This window comes from Calidris pugnax, unplaced genomic scaffold, assembly GCF_001431845.1.
Source record: "Calidris pugnax isolate Ruff unplaced genomic scaffold, ASM143184v1 scaffold20, whole genome shotgun sequence".
Classification (NCBI taxonomy): Eukaryota; Metazoa; Chordata; class Aves; order Charadriiformes; family Scolopacidae; genus Calidris; species Calidris pugnax.
In genome coordinates, this window is record NW_015094510.1 from 17,874,345 (window position 1) to 17,892,366 (window position 18,022).

At 36.9% G+C, this 18,022-nt stretch overlaps 1 protein-coding gene across 2 annotated transcripts in view; it reads right to left on the reverse strand.

Annotated features, from left to right (window-relative positions):
- Window positions 1–18,022, reverse strand: part of COG6 (component of oligomeric golgi complex 6) — a 58,095-nt gene that overhangs the window by 29,684 nt on the left and 10,389 nt on the right. For both annotated transcript variants that reach the window (XM_014966023.1, XM_014966024.1), the window contains exons 5-10: window positions 11,130–11,241; window positions 9,802–9,884; window positions 9,494–9,564; window positions 8,199–8,292; window positions 4,468–4,596; window positions 4,266–4,357 (exon numbers count right to left, since the gene is read on the reverse strand). In XM_014966023.1, the coding sequence (XP_014821509.1) occupies window positions 4,266–4,357; window positions 4,468–4,596; window positions 8,199–8,292; window positions 9,494–9,564; window positions 9,802–9,884; window positions 11,130–11,241 (581 nt within the window). The remainder of the gene's footprint in view (window positions 1–4,265; window positions 4,358–4,467; window positions 4,597–8,198; window positions 8,293–9,493; window positions 9,565–9,801; window positions 9,885–11,129; window positions 11,242–18,022) is intronic.

Sequence of the window (18,022 nt, forward strand, 5' to 3'; positions counted from 1 at the left end):
AAATGTAGGAGCTGCTACTCCATAATAAGCATTATGAACTGCATGTTCTTTTCTCCACAAAGACCAGTTTACACCTCCACTGAACTTCACATCTAGCCATTAAGAAATAGCTGCATGACAAAACAGAGTCCTGGAGAGTCATTACCTTATGCTATGTAACTGCTTCCTAGCACAACATAGTGCCTGGGGATTTGAGGGAGAAGTAGGAAGGGGAAGAATAAATGATCTAGCAAGAAACTGTCACAGTAAGGCTCAATATTAGCACTTCATGAAATTAAACAGGGAAAAAAAAAAAACCACAGGCCAGTGAGACGCTCAGCAACAGTAAATACCATTTTGAAAAGCCTGAACCGTAAATACACGTGTCTGTCAGTGCTTGGTACTGACACGCTCATGGCATCGTTACAAATTAAATCACATATGTACCTCCACACTGCTGTGTGCTGCAGCATTAGCAAACGCTTCCTCCCCAGCAGCAATTGAAACTCATCTTTCACAGAACTATATACAAAAGAGAATATTGCCCTATCTTACCATGGAACACAAATGAATTGTTGCATGGCAACCAGTACTGTCATAAATCAATCAAACTGAAAGCAACAGATCTTCAAGCTCTCACTTCAGTAACAACTCAGAATAGATTTATGGAGAAAGCAATACTTTCATTCTAATTTAAAACTTGTCAACAGGAGTTCAACTTCAGATGGGACCCATGCAATGAACAGTAAACAAACTGACTGTGACATGTGATAGAAATCAGGTGACCTGAAGCTATATTTTGCAGATCTTATTTCAAACTAAAAGAGATTACCTCTGAGAGTAAAAATTCTAAAAGATCAGAGATCTGTGCCAACGTCTCTTTACACCAAGATACGTGAAAAGCCACATAAGGAGACACAACCGAATTCAGTGTGGTGGCTGTAAGAATTTCAGCATACTAAATTGGTAAGGTAATAAAAATATGTTTATACATTTGAGTATTAATATCAAGGAAGAAAGCAAGATTACAAACCCCAAGGCGTATGGTCTGTTATGTAACGGCTAGCTCCCAGATACACCCTAAAAATTTACACATTTTTTAGAAGGAACAGTCACACTTTTACTGTTCATCAATATAACAAGTACCTAGCACATATTTGAAACAGTATATCTAGACCAGATTGACTAAACAACAAGTTGTTGGGTATGAAAGTTTAGCTGCAAAAATATACAAGTTCAATTATGAAATAAATACCAAAGGACATGAAATTACAATCTTGATGTATCTGTGACTTCACATATATTTTCTTTTCCAATTAGAATATTTTAGATTCAGCAGCACAATGGTTTATATAACTGTTGCAAGTATTAGTACCTCACACTGACATAATTATGGAATAAATAATTCTTAGAGACTGAAAATCACTTTTAAAAAACAGTTCATTACTGAAGATACGCTTCTGGCTGCCTGCTACACCACATCTCTTTTTTCTCTATGTATCCTTCTGTAAGGGAGAGATCTTTCTTGGACTTTGTTTGGCTTCTGCTCTCCAGCTGGAATCCTGTAACTCCATGAAAAATGGGTTTCTGCTGCATCTTATAAACATGAATGGCTGCAATTCTCCCTTCCCTTCAAATGCAAAGTATCTGTAAGGCTGGAAGGCTCCTGTTAGCAGAATACCTACACTTCAGAGAAGAGAACCAGATGCTCTATGCTTGTCCACTACAAAGCAAAATAGTTAAACTTTTCTCGATGTGCTTTCAGTGCTTAAAATTTTAATAGCATTTTTTGTGAGAGTAATTTTAAAGAGTTAACATTTGCAAGCTTAAAATTTTAAAACTTTTTAAAAGCTATTCTTGAATACTTGATTATGGGCTACATAGTTTGTTCTCTTTAAAGTAAAAACTGGGATCAGAACATTTCTCCAAAAATGTGGCATTCACACAATTTTTCTTCCACTGGGACCAAATCCATCTACCTCACCCATAGCTATATATGTCACTTTTTTTTTTTTTAAAGAAGAGAAGTTTTTGTTTAGCTGCAATTTACCACATTCTCCATAGTCCTGAAATTACACAGACCTTATTGAAGAATTAAACAGAAATCTGAACTCAGAAGAGAGACACCTGAATTAAAATAATAAAACCAGTTCCATCTGCAAAAAGCTACTCAAGTTGAAATTAAAGTTACAAGACTTGACTGACCTAACTTTAGATCCCCAGTTATGTGTCTTATCTATAGCAGTTGCTTGGGCTCCCTCTATAGGAAATGGAAAAAAACCCAAACAGTTATGATGAAAGTCTCCAGAAAGGCCTACGTTAAATTTAACATTTGTTGGGAAGATTTGCCCTCTGGAGATGCAAACCTCTGTCGTTATCTATAACTGCAAATAAACAAGATGCCCTCTTTTTAAGTGGCTAAATGAAATTAAGTCAACCTCTGCTGTAGCCCATGCACCTAAGACACCTGAAGACTGTAAGACAGCACAAGGAATTCAACTTAAATCTCTCAGTACCACAGACACTGATTAGCCACTGCCAACTCAGCATCTGTACTTATATAAAACATATAATCTCAAGGTACTTCATGAGGCTGCACTTCCCGTAAATGGTTCTTGTTAAACCCAGTGGTATCCCACCCAGTACTGTTTTGTCTTATGGATCATATCGCATATCGATCCTTGTCTTAAAAAAAATTTCCCAAAGATGCAGAGGAATAGTTAACGGACAGCACTTCCCAGGCTTTCCTGCTCCCAGTATGAAGCTAAGAAGCCCTCCTTACGTTTCTTGAAAACTGTGCAACAGTACTGGCAAACCCATTTCTGGAGCACTTAGGAAAACATATTTTTGCTTCAGACAGAAATACTGACTCTCATTTATACTAATCTCTTGGGAAAAAAAAATTTGGCCTGATGATTATTTTTTTTTTAAATTTTTCCCCAAAACATTTATATTCTCTGTATTCTCAAGCAGTTTACTCTGATCTATGGCTGAAATGCTCTAAATCTATCTAATTAGATCAATAGGTATCTCAGTATCTCAGCCTGACATCCTGCCAGAAAGGCCAAGGGATTAAATATTTAAATAAAGCACCGCACAAAGAGGTGGGAGAATTTCAGAACAAAATGCAGGTCTGGACAGCAGCAGTAGCCCAGTCTACAACGGGACCAGATACAGTAACATCCCCCACGTGGCCAGCTTTTCCTGAAGGACTCCCCAGTTACAGCAGAAGCATCAGATGATCATCTACAAAGAACTGCCATGTCTTTTTCTCTACCATAAAACCATTGTGAAGCCAGATTTCCTGCCTGAGATACTGTCAGTAAATTATATTAAATTCCGTTCCATAGTACACTGTACCTGCAGTTAAAAACCAGGAACATTCCTTCAGTCTGATTTAAAACAGTTCCTAAACAGCATCCTAGCTCATGTAGGAAAGCCAATTTCCTTCCAGCAGGAAGGAAAATGAGAACGCATATTCACTTTAAATCCCAAATGGGACTCAATTAAGACGTAGAGCCTGAAGAGCTCACCAGATACAGATCAAATATAATTTCTTACAAGGAGTTTTTTATAACTGAGTGCACATGCTTAATCTTTTAAACAAGTCTTTGGTTGAAGCTATAGAGGCAAATCATCCTACAGCTTCTACAGGATAAAGGCCTTTAAAGTATAGGTCCAGTGTACTTAGAACAATGGGGCTGAAGAATAAGCATGAGAATCTGTACTTCTGTTAATGAAGGAGAGCTTTGATATTAAAAAACTTCACCTATCTATGAGTAGCCTACTTTGATCTCTATAAGCCTATAATGGTATGTTACATGACAGAAGAAAATTCCATTGTTCTTGTAGCATAGAAGAAAAATAATTGTATGAAGAATGAATTACATTTTAAAAAATTACTAAACAAATGAGCAAGGCATAGAAGAAAACCTCAACAGATCAATAAGCAACCCTATGACAATGTTTTCACAGAGATATGTATTCATATACATTACAGATAATTTTTGAACTCTCAACTACCATCTAAAATGTTCCTTTGTAAATTTAGTGTACATCTATGATAAGCACCATAAAATTAAGAGTGCATTTTGAAATACTCTTCTTTGTTAAGGGCTTTCTTCTGGCAAGATGCAACCATCAGCTCTTCTGAAATTATTGCCAGGAAAATCTAAGCTCAGACTCTCATAACTGAAGCCCAGCCTAAGAAATTAATTACATGTTCTGATTTATCACAGACTTACATTCTATCACTTCCCAATTTATGTTTTAAAAACTAGTATTACCTTGAATAGTTACAAGCTTTAACATAGCTTCTAGGTGTTCTTTTTCAGAAGCCGTAGCTTGATGCAACCAGGCCAGCATGTCTCCTACGTACCTAAATAGACAGACATTTCTGTGTCAATCAGTGGTTCATGGTGTCAGGGGTTCAAAGTGCCAGTAGGCAAAAGAAGGGTTACTTCATATACGTTCTTGCTAGCACTGTACCTCAGAGGATCGTGGGAGTGCATTTCAATGGGGCGGGGAGTACCTCCCAGACCTCCTCTAGTAAGAGCATCTATAAAGCCACGGACTACTGCACTCCTCCTGGCTGTTCCAAACTCATCCAATGTGTACCTGTTATTGAAACATAAAAGTTGGTAAAACAAAACGGTTCACTTCATCATATTTTATTAGCTCAACTTTACAGTTAATATGAGTTAATACGATTTTTATAGCCCTAGAAATCTTGCATAAACCCTTGTACTATGAAGCATTCAAAACCATCTTGATTTTCTTGACTCCTCTGAACACACATAAAAGATAACTTTTCCTTGACCCTCCCATTCCCTTACCCCACACAAATAAATGACTAAATGAAAAGATCAGCTTTTCCATTTTTGTACATATAAACATGTATTGACAAGTCTAGGACTCCCGCTCACATGCGGTCCAGCTGACTGACAGAAGCAGCCACTTATTCCACTGCAGCACAAGGTTTTCTCCTTCTTCTAGCCTACCATAAGATTAGCAGCAAAAAAGTTATTTTCATTTGATAGTTGCTATCTGGTTTTAAACAAATGAGTCTTAGTTTGATATTTAAGTGCATAATCTCAAATGGTACCAAGAACATACACAGGGCTCATTTTTGGAACAGGCTACATTTCTGTCGCGGCTGAAGCGTGACAGCAAGTGAAGGATGGGGAATGAACACTGCTAACATCCCTGTTACATCTGCTTAGACACAGCATATTTGCAAGCCACACTTCTTTTTTTTTTTTTTTAATTAATTGAAGCATTTTGAACAAAACATATAAATTACAAAGGAGAAAAAAAATACACAACAATTTATTTTTCCAATATAGTTGAAGAAATACCAAAGAGTAACCATAGTGTCGCTTACCAGGGACACCCAGCAGCTGAACGGACACAAAAATAATAATAATAAAAATAAAAAGCATATTACTCACTGACTGAAGTATGTGTACTGCATTCACAATTAAACATATGTGGAGAACAAAATACAAAGGAAAATAATATGCTGTTTCAAATTAAGCTCAATTAAATTTCTATTATGCTGTAAAAGATCCAAGGGATACTTCAGTTTTGCTCTTTTCAACCTACATTACTATTTGAGAGGGGGGGAAAAAAGCACACTGAAGAATCCTGAAATTTCTGTTTAAATTTTTTTCTTTGTACAATGTACTTGTTAATGCAGATGGTAAATATCTGCAATTAAAAAAAATCTGATTAAAAAAGCCTTTAATAAATTATTATTTACGAGAAGTATACAATTAAAAGATTTGGGATCTGCTGCCTACCCACAGTCCAGGAGTAGCTGCATTGCAGTGAAAAAATCTCAACTATTTGTAGAAACCAGCTAAGCTTTTTTTTCCCCTGCAAAAAGCAGCTATATAATAGATCATTAAAAATACAGCAGTGAAACAGGTCTTGTGATCTTGTTGTTAGTTTTAAAAACAGCATTTAATAATGATAATTTTGTTTTAAGAAGAAAAAGAAAACTACTAATTTTCCTTTTACTCTCAGCAGAACAGGGTATAACTACGATAAAGTCCTGCATCTTAAAAAAATTCAGTAATAACTATTATTTACACTAGAAACACAGTACTTACTACTATGTTATTACACGTATTCATGTTAGGAGAAGAAAACAACATTTGGATTCTTTTCAGCCCAGCTTCAACTTTTCAAAAACCCAATAAAGCAACGATCACTGAGGGGAGAGGAAGGAGGTGGAGAAAAAGCTTTGAAAATCAGAGTGGAGGAGTGAAGAGGTACACTGTTTTGAGCTATGACTCCATGCACCTTCTACAAAAGAGTTTTCATTTTTTCTGTGAGAAACAGGAAGTGAAAACCAAACTGAAATGTTTATTTCAGACCCCTGCCGACTACAGTTCCCAAAAGTCCATCCATGGTGCAATCTTTCTGCCACCTTCAAGCTAGCAAGACAGAAGCCAACAATATAAGAAAACAAGGATTCATAGTAAACTCCTGCCCTTCTCCATCTTACTCATTTTCACCCAATCACAGCCCTTACAGATGCAAGACCAGTAATATGGAAAAAAAAAATGTTTAGTTCACACAGCAGTGCTTATATGCATAAAACCAACAATGTTACTTTCTTCTGTGACATAATTTTTGCATTTTAAACTGAGCAGTTTGTTATGTACTAAATGTACACAAAAATTTTTAGAAGGGAATAAACTAAATCTTGAGATTTAAAATCTAAAGCACCAGTCCTGCAATTTTGACAACGCTGCTGTAGCAAGGAGTTTAAGCATGATAATCAATGATGAGAGACACATGGATGCACCTTCTACAGGTAAAGTTTACTTTTGCCTCTTTGGCAGAAGAAAAGTCCTACCCACCAAGTTCTACCTTTGGTAGAACTACTAGCTCTACCTACTAGTACTGCTGTTTGTGAGATAAAGTCTCTTTTGCAGATTCATTTTAAACGGATCAGCTGTGGATTTATACAGAAGACGTTTGGGTTTTTCTTCCATAAATGCTTAGAAAGCAAAACAATGGTTTTATGAAGTTTGAAAGTCACATAATTTAACAACATATTTATTACAAAAAATATAAACTGTATCTAGAAAGAATCTTATAAAATGTTGTGAACACAGTTGTGAAAGAGGGCCTGGAGGAGAGAATGCAAGAAAGGACTCTGCAATCCCCAGCTATGGCCCGAGCTACAGCAATGCACCACATGCAATAGCTGGGGACATCAAGTGACATCATCTCCCACTCACATTAACTCTCAGAACTGATCGAGCACGTCGAGATGCACGATCTCTCTCATACTGTTTTTAAGGTTTTAAGAGTTTTTAAGGTCCACTAGCACTATGCATTTTCCCCACGAAGAGCTCCATGGAGATTTAGTGTCACATACCTACACCTTTGCACATTTGACTCTCTCCAAGACAAGGCGAGCCTTTGAAAGACTGCCTCCTACTCTGCTGTCCTGGATGCCTGTGGCTAAAAGTAATCTGCAGTAGTTGCAAAATGTGATGAATGCATTTAAAAAAACCCCAAAAACTAAAAAGCCAGGAAGAGGTACCTCTGCAGGTATGGTCACTCCAATAAAAACAGTTCTTACAGTGCCACCTCGTGGTTAAGTTGTCTCCACTAAGCACCATTTCATTGACGTAAAGTCCCTTCAGCAAATTCTGAACAAGAACTAACCAGCAGTATAGTGTTTATATATATATATATGTAAAAGTACCTCTGAGCTTTAGAGGCCCATATGTAGTAGATTGTTTTTAATACATTACAGTTCAACTCATAATGGAAGACATTCTTGCTACCAGATGTACTTCAGTAAAAGCTAATTAGCATTTATCAATTTTTTACTTTGGGGATTTAAATGAAAATCACATGCTTTGGACAGCATTTTTTTCTTCAGAAAAACCCTACAATGTGAGCAGCAGAAATTCACAATTCCATTTAGACTAAAATGAAAACAGTCTGACATTTTACTTTAATTCGAAACCAGTAAGTTGGAAAAAGTCCAATGACATTTACTGTACCACAACTATGTCAAAAGACTTCTGAAATTTAAGGAAGTTGAAATATGAGTTTTTATATTTTTATTTCTTTTAAATCTGACACAGGAATAAATTGCCACCATCCTTGGCACTGTAATTAACGTCCATCTTTAAATTTTATAGACTGGAGATACTAATTTCTGTTAGAGATAATCACAAACAAACACTTACTTATACAGGACAGGTCTATCTTGCAAGGCTTCCATGGCTTGAGCGAGAACTGGAGAAATGTCACATGATTCTTGTGTCAAAGTCCTGCATTCATCTATAAAATATCAACACAGATAAAAGTGCCTTTCTTTACACTGTAGTACCTCTAATAACAAGCAAAATATAATAAAAAACAAATGAGAAAATGAGTTAAAAACTCTTAAGTTTTTTTAATTGAAGCCTTCAAAATACAGATAATATATATATTATATAATATAATATATAATACCTGGCCTAGTTCGTATTAATGTAATTAAATTTCCCCATAAGCAGTACTTCACTGTAAAATGGACATCCATCACAAATTTCAACAACAATAAAAATTCAAGGAAGCTGTTTGCACCCACGTATAAATGTGAAATCATCCAACCATCGGAACTCTGCCAGGTTTCTTTGTAACTTTATCACATTCCAGGTAAACTATTAAGAAAAAAGGTACCAAGTATTTAAGCAAGCTGTGGGTCTGGTTGTTGTTTGGTTTGGTTTGTTTTTACTTTAATCACACTAACTACACAATCTTGTCTATTCCATGCACAGATGTGGAAATCATATAAACTAAATCAAATATCAGCATAAAAATTATGAATTCTCATCAGGGTGAAATCACAACCATTATTTGAGGTTTCAGCATCCACTGAAGAACAGCTAACAAATACACAGCATTGCACCAGCTTTTTTTTATTTACAAATTTTCCTGTTAATGTCTCAAGAGAAGAAAGAATTAATAAAAAAGCATTGATATTTTACACTATGAAGCTGTTACATCAAACACTGATGCCTGGATCCAGAGTACGTATGTAAAATTCCAACCGCCTACTATCATTCAAAAGAATATCCTGGTAAAATAAGGCTGGTTTTTTCTTTTCTTTTTTTAAAGGTAATAAGGCACTCCTCCCACTAGATCTTACTACCAAATTGTCAAAAACATCAACTTCCTTGTAACCTGGAAGAAAATGAAATGCAATACACTTAACAATTTGCTTAGACTACCGAACTGTAGTAGTTGTTATCTGTGGAAAACCATCTAAAAGTACAAATAAATAATACAATTTTGTACATAAATAGAAGATTGGCCTCAAGAAGGAGAGAATCTCTAATTAACTGTTTGGTTCACATCAAATCTTTCACCAAGAAGAAAACCCAAAGTCTTGTTAAGTGAATCTTGGAAAGGGTTTTTGCTGAGTTCAATCCATATCAAGAAATTAAAGGAATCATCATAATAATATTCATAAACATAAAAACATTCTTAGTCTTACTTTGAGTCCATCTGTAAAGTCGTTCATAAGATGTCTCTTGCAGTAAAGCCATCTGTTCCATAATTTCCAAGCTACAAGACAAAAAGATTTTATTTGCAAATACTATTTTAGGTAGTACTAGCAAAAGCTATACAAATCAAATAAAATGCACCATTATTAAAATTACGAAAATTTTAAAATACATTACTATTCTTTGTTTTTCTGTGAAATACTCTGCATAGTCATATGAAATAAAGAATGAGACCTTGCTGTAAGTTCTGCTTTTAACTAGTAAACGGTTGTCTTAGACTCAGTTAAACAGCACTCACCCTGCCCTTTGCTGATTTGTCCGGAGGAGAATCTTGACATCATCATGAATTTGCTTTACTCTTCCTAGAGCCTTGAAAAAATCCTAAATAAAATAAATAAAAAAAGAGCAGCATTTAAAAGCAGTAACTTCTCATTCAGATCTCTAGCACTCTATGCTCCCCATTTCAGTTCCATATTTATGTTCTTTGCAGGTTTATAAAAACCTAAATCGCTCTTCCTTCAGGAAAAAAAAAACAAACAGCGAAAAATTGCCAAAACAGAAGCCTGACTAAAAATGTTTTAAGCATACTGGTTGATTCTATCACTGGGGAAAAGCACACACAACATTTTACTGAAGTCTGCTGTTTCAGTAGCACAACTATGACTCTATCTCAGTTACTTCTGCACATTTTTTTAGACAGATCAAAGTATCAGAAGGACTAATCCTTCTTCTGCTGTGAACCAGCCACTGAATTAATGGCACAGCATCACTGTCATTGTTCCCTGCAACGTGTGTTTTAGAAACCTGAATGTTCTTTCACAGTAATAGTTGATACAATAGCATACAGCAATTACTCAAGTGCACAATCATTTAACACATTCCATTTATGCTTTCATTAGCAGTGTTTACGGTTATCTGTTCCACGTCTTTAATAATGCTTTAACTGCAAACAGGATGCCTGTGGAAACCAGATAGTATGTCTCAGCAGGTAGTCTACATTTAAGTGAAGGTTTCTATGCAGCTACAATAATAAAAATCTATTAAGTGTGCTCAATTCTCTCATTATTCCGCTTGCTTTTACTTCAGAACAATGTGCCTTTTTATTCAAACCATAAACATATTCAAAAACTTGTTTTGGAGGGTGGCTAAACGTGAATCAGCACATAATATCTTCATCAACCAAATAACAAGGGAAAGACTGAGCTTATATTGTTTCAAGTCACTGAATACCTATATACATGCATATGCAAAATGCAGGCACACATGCACGAGCCTAATACTACATATTGCTGAAGTGCTACAAATTTCTCATTTCCTTTGAGTGAGAAAATATCCTCATTGAAAATTCAGACTTCTTAAAGGTCTTTTTTAAATGCAGAACTACACGATAGCTCATTTGCCCCTTAAACTCATTACACAAACTAGAATTTAATGTTGATTTCCTTTCCTGTTACTTGGACCTTTCATCACACATTTCAAACTCATCAGAAATTCACCAGTCTGTTAAAAGGTACATTTCTCCATAAAAAATTAAATTACAAACTGATAATGAGATCTCATGTACAATTCAGCTAGGAAAGCCTACATTTAAGTTCAGGGCAAAGCTCTTAATGTTCATTGAGCTACCTCAGTAATTGGCTCATCTTTTGTGCCTCGAAGGAGGTTCATTTCATCTGGTGTCAGTTGGAATTTTGCTATAAACGCGTCTGCAACTTGTGCTTTCATTTCTAGTCTCTGGCTGCAATAAAACAAAGTGAAGAGGACATTACCTTTTTATGCTTATCTCAGATTTATTTTACACATTCATACATTTGGAAATATAATTAGCATTAGAAATAGGTGTTATTAAATTCTAATAATACATTCTTGCCATCAAAACACTTCAGTTGCATCTTCACATCAAATTTTCTACTGAGCTTACATCGGTTACTGAGTAAAGACAACATAAAGGTAAGTTCGCACGTTTGAAATCTGAGAAGTTCTTTAAAAAAATACTCCTTTAGCGTTTGTATCACAAATGATCTAATCCAGACAATTTGTGCTTGACAGTTGTAATGCCTGCAGTTATTTCCTTTCAAATGTATCAAGGAAAGAATGGGGTTTCAGCTTATATTTTCAGAAAGACACAATAAACTACAGCACCCAAAATGATCATTAGATTAATCTACTTTTCTTTAGAAGAGATCCATTTCTTTTTAACAACATACCGTTGGGATACAAATTTACTAATCTCACAAGCAATCGCAATGCAATGGCTAATTCTCTTGTTGATTATCCTTCTTGACATAAACACAGCAGATACATAATATGCCAACGCCATCTCGTGGCAGCCTCTTTTCGCACACGTTTTGTCACACGCAGCCACAGAAGGACCCAATTGAATATAGTTTTATTCCACAGGAAGGGACTGGAATTCCTGTAGCACCAGAAAAATTGCTCGAACTGTGGTTTGAGCACACAGCATTCCAGGAAATAAAGACTGCTTTTTCAGGGCATTAAGAAGACACTGCTTAGTTATTTGTAGAAGAACAAGGCTCAATTACTTTAAGACCATTTCAGCTTCCAAAGTAATTACTGCAAGATAAATACACTGTTATTTATAGAGTGGTAAGACGGGCGAGTACACTCCTAATACTGACTGCAATAATCAAATTTCCTTGCAAGATTAAAGCCTGAAAAGTAAGCTTTTACTTACTCCCATCCTGCAGTTCCACAAACTCATTTAGAGATCATTATATAAAGTTTCCCAGTTGTCAGTGCTCATACTGAACAGTGAGAAGGAAGGGAATATAAAATCTAACAGTATTTTAACAGTAAAATTTGTGAAAAACAAAGGGGAAAGCAACTCAGTACTTGTAAGTTATGCAGAAGACACCTATGCAGAAAGGAAAACCAAAAACTCCTATCAGTCTCTGTGAAACTGAATCTTTTTTAGAGAAGGAACAAGAGTGATGGATAATAATTGTGGCCAGCTGAACAGGCAATGACAGCAGATGCATCCATGAAAAATTACAGCACTTTCCAAGCAATCGGTGGTAGCTCACTGCCAGGGAGGAAAAACCGGGAAGTAGTCTAAAAATGGAGGGCTCAGTAGTCTAAAAATGGAGTGCGTACACAGCTTGGAAACAAGAAAATGCAGGTACAGGCAGAAAGGAAAGGTATTTGGAAGAGAGGAAAGAGATGGAGAAGCATCGTGATGGCTTGGCAAGGAGGTGGAGTCAGTTTTCTAGCACAAGGCATGGGGAGAGAGATTTAGAAGAGGCTAGAAAGTACCAAAAGACTCTGGGGGCAGAGAGGGGAGACATGTGAGGTGATGGGGCTGAAGGGGCTGAAGTTGCCCCATCTTAGATAAAGTTATTCAAAGAGAAATCTCCCATATCAGGGTAAGGACACACAAGACTATCCTGCCTAAACAGGCCTGGCCCTTTTTTCCAGTCCCACTAATATGCTTTTCTAACACAGAAAGTGTGGTAGACCTCAACACAGTGGAAGGAGAATGGAAGAACACCACCATGAACACATTCAGTAAACTTTCAGCAGGAAGATAAGGTGATAAAATCTGGAAAGAGAAAACCATGGCGTAACTTCAGCTGAGAGAGAGGAAACACCCAGAGAAGCTGTCTACAAAACATACTCACAGGAATTAACAGACAGGAGGATACCAACAACAAAAAAAGTGTTTTTAATTAAATATTAGGCTTGAGAGAGATTTTATGATGATAACTATGTCATTGTCACAACACAGATGAAAGATGGCTCAGGTCTGCTCTGCAGTAATATACTCCATCATTGCAATGATGCCTCAGCCATCCCTGCTCACCCTGCCCTGTACCACCCTTTACGCTGTGCCAGAATCAGTTTATACTGGCATGTACTGAATCACATCAGGGAACAAATCTGGCAGGAAAAAACTGAAGTTTTTATTTTGTTTATTTTCTGTGGGTGGAGGTTATATGTATTCCCTAATTCAGATTACCACAGGCCTGTGCTAAGGGACTGGGGGGTACCAGGTTCTGTACAGGCACCCCCCTGTACTAAGCCCAGCGAGCTGCCAGAGGCAAGGGGGCAGTGACAACTTACTTCACTGCTGCTATGAACCTGCTCAGGAAAACTACACTTCAGAACTCTGAAGTGTATAAATAAGGTCATTTCAATAGTTAGTTACAACAAATAATAATAATAAAAAAAAAGTATTAGGACCCTCCCCTTTCAATCCCCCCCAAAAAACCTAGAGGCATACAACATAGCAACTCAAATTGAAAAATCAGGCAAGGACACTTAGAATTTCCCCCAATGCCGGTGCCTTCAATAGCACATTCCTGTTCCAGGCCACTGCACTGAGGAGGTCTAATCCATCAATGTCGCCATCACTGGATTTGGTTGAAACAACAGACAATGTGATTTAGTAAATTAACTTTATTTAATAGTTGTTTTGAGTCTCTCCTCTTGTGATGGAAACCTCAATTTAATATAAAACCACAGAGCTGTGAAAAGACTTACATTGGATTAACCCTCCTGTTAGGGAGAAAAAGGAAGGTAGGAAAGAGACCGTAAAAAGCAAATGCAAGATCTTCTTTGGTTTCAATTGAAACAAGATCTCCCACAAACATTAAAGCAGGTAAGATGTTGAGAAACTTTTACATTCTTTGAACCTGTGTATCTCCTGAGTGCATAAACTTTTAAGTGCTCTTACAGAAAGTCTCCATTTACTATTAGCTCCTGTTCTTCAGTTTTTTGAATGGGCACTTTTATCAAATTGGGAGGCAGGGGGAAATCTGATTTTAAGAGGTGCAATATACCAGGCGTAACTGCTTTATTCAGTTTGCTTTGCAGATTTGTTGGAAGCAGGGTTGCAGACTCCCGAAGAACGAGGCCTGGAGTCAAGAACTGTACAAAGAGCATGCTCGTTAGTCCGTGCTGGAATTCTGTGCACTCTTCACTGCCATGGTTATAAAATGAACAATGGCAGAAGACCTCGCTACTCAACCTCTCTCCTCCTCTAAGCGCTCACTCCGTGCAGTCCTCCCTCCACTCCTTTTTGTGCTGGCTGAGAGAACAAGGCTCAGACAAATACCGTGCTGTAAAGCCATTCCCATCCCTGGCTGTACCTTTGGCTAACACCCGCTGTACCTGCTCGCTGACCCACTCTGCACACTCCCAACAATTAACTGGTACAAAACAGCCAGTCCATGTACTAAACTGTAACACACCTGCAAGTTGGAAGTTCCACAATGTAAGCACAAAATAACAGCCTCAAGGTGGCAGCAATGGTTCATCCATCTATCTTTCTAAAGATAGGGATTCGGAAGTGCTAAGAAACATCTACCCTAAACCTAAAAGCATGCATCTGAATTTTGATCAAGCTATTTCTTTTTGTCTCTAAGGACAAGGGATTTCAGCAAGCTACTCTGTTTCAAAACCCAGGTTAGCCACCTCTGCTTCTGCTGGCAATGAACGTTGCCTTGGTTATCAATCTGCATGCAAAAGAGATCCCGTATCCTAGATGATGGATCAGGACCAAAACCTCTAAGTGCTTTGTACCCTTAACTTCTATCTCGCAGCGTACAGTATTAATGAGACCAATACATTCACATAGGTATATATATTTTTTATATATATATACACACACACACATATTTCCTCAGACCTAAGCTAACAGATAATGTAACTAGGATTTAATCAATCTCATTAAAGCAGGGAAATAGATTAAAATACCAGTCAAGTTTGCTGCAGTTATTTCACAGTGACAAGTGCTGTGCAAAAAACACAATGCAGATAACAACAAAAGCTAGAAGAAGACCATCTTACATATAACCCACAGCAATTGGTACCTCTGCAGACACTTAGACATTTCAAGACTCGCTGGCCTTTCTGTAAACATAATCATTTCTAAATCTTGTTCTGAGCAAGTGCAGTACAGCAGAGGAAAGGCCACACTGTGCTGTTATCCCTAAAGCTGCTTTTTTTTTTTTTTCCCTTTCAGAAAAGTTATCCCTGCATAAAGGAACAAAACTAACAGATCATGGGAACACGGCAGCGATGCGAAGGGGGAAGTGCCAAGCGCTGGTGGACTTCGGGGCTTGGGCAGGGGACGGGACTCCAACAAAGAGCAATTTCCCCAGTTTTAATCGTTTCCACGGAGACTGAATTCTTTTGCAAGAGAACTCAAAAGGCTGGGAAAACTATGCACTTCATGCACTTTTTCCCTTGAACCAAATACAAATGTGCACTGTTTGTTAGGATTATCACCTAGACAGCTCAAAAAATGAGGTGGAGGAGAAACGAGCTTTTCCAAAGCTTAATTTTATCTTGCTACCAAGTACAGCATAAAAATCTGCTAGCTTCCTTTACCAAGGACGAGTCACAGCAGCGTGTTCTGAAATTACTTTCATCTTGAGGTACTGAGGAATCAACACATTTTTAAAGCCTCAAAAAGATGGATTATTTCTAACTCATAATGAAATAACAACCATCTTTAACAGACACATATAAATGCTTTTCAGCAGAAGCTGGAAAAATTATTGTTCTGTGATGTTTTTTGTAGAAGGCAAATATACAAGACTATATGACAAAATATCTGTGCACAACTAAGTATTAGGAAACCATTCTTAAGAGTAAGTACCAGGTGCAAAAACACATTTGTGAATACTGAGAACAAATGTTTTTATTCTATATTTTGCCTAACACATCTTTTATTAAAGAACTGAAATACTGTGAAAAGATATCCAGTGGCCAATTCCATCTTAGAATACAATGATGAAATTTTCTCCTTAATTAAAAAATAGGAAGGCACAGAAAATCATAGTGAACTGTCTAACGTTCCCGGGGCACAGGAAAATAGCAGTAATATTACAGAAGGCTTTAGTGAGACCTCATCTGGAAAACAGATCACAATCCTTGATCATTTGTGTTCAAGAACAATGGACTCCCATTAGAGCACAGCTAGCAGGATGATCAGGGGAATGGAGAATCTAATTTATGAGAGGAGATGAACGAAGCTCTTAAGGTAAAGGACAAGATGAGAAAACAGCCAACTGATATCCAAGAATTGGGTTGAAAATTAGGGAAAGGCTTTTACTGGAAAGAACAAGTTTTGAGGTAAGTGTTCCAAGAACAGCAACACGTACAAAATGCGAAAATAATTAACTAGTTTTATGTTGAATAATTGATCAGTTTATGAAAGTCATCATGCAAATGATAGCTGGCAGCGTGAGAGTGGACTTGAATTTAGGTCTCTCCCACCTCTAACCCCTATCTAAAGACAGCCAGCCTGCAATGCTGCAGCCCTGACATAGAATACATTCTGCTCTAAAAATAAGTAAAAATAAGTAAAAATCAAAACGTGTGTTCAGTGCAGAACACACTAACTGTTCTGAAATGATTTAAATCTTGCAAACAAATTACTCAACGCTACAGTAAGAAAGCTTACCTGCTGTAAATAAATTCATAGAATGCAGTAATATTCTACTTACACATTGATCATGCTTCCTATAAACATCACTACAGAACAGTCTGGATAAGCAATTTTCACATGCAAAACTTGACAGCAATCATATGATATATATACTTACTAAGAAAATCACTGTTTAGCAATGGTTAAAATACAAAATACGGTTTCTAACTTGTGAACAGAGATTAAGTTAAAAATTAGTGTATTTCCAGGAAATAGATTCTTTTCCATCTTGTAGAGGTTAGTTGATACTATCGTACCAGAGTGATATCTTCAGCTTATCTTTTATACAATCTGATATAAAAACATTTGCAAGGGGCCTGCTCAGTCTAACTTCAAATTTGCCATCAAATTCAAAAATGTTGCCGAAGGCATGAAAATACCACACTGTTCTCTGCATCCACCTGGAATAAGACCAGAACAAATGAGCCTAACCAACAGCAAAAGGAGAACTAAATCAGATTGTAGGAAAACAGTAAGATCCAAAATAAATTTCCAGGGAAGACCACGGGCTCTCTGTTCCTGGTCTTTTCTTCTAAGAGCAGATTAGATAAACATCAGTCCATCAGAAATAATCTCATGTAACAGATTCTGCATTTCTGATGAACATTTCTCAACCTGTAAGACTGTGCCTCACTTCATACTGATCAAGAGTACTGCCTGCCTCAATAGGGTACATGGTTGCCAGTTAGAAAAGCTGGCAGGAAACAAGGTTTTGCACTTTCTCTGCTGGTCATGGACAGACTGAGACAAATTAGGGTGTTTTTTTTTCATCAAACGCATTTTAGCTGATTTGATTCCTGTGTTATATCCCTTTACCTACGTTTTACTTTAGTACAAATCAGGAAAGAAAATCAGCCTCAGCGTGTCAAGCCTTCACCCTCCCCCACATCAAATTATAATTCAGTTTAGGCAATCACTGCTTTTTCTTATGAAGCATATTCACAGGAATAAATGTAATTACAAGTTTCAAAAGGTCAAGACACGAAACACATCTCATCAGTGCAAACCACCACATCACCACTTTTCTCAGCATATGCTGATGAAAGCAAACCTCTCTAACCTGCTA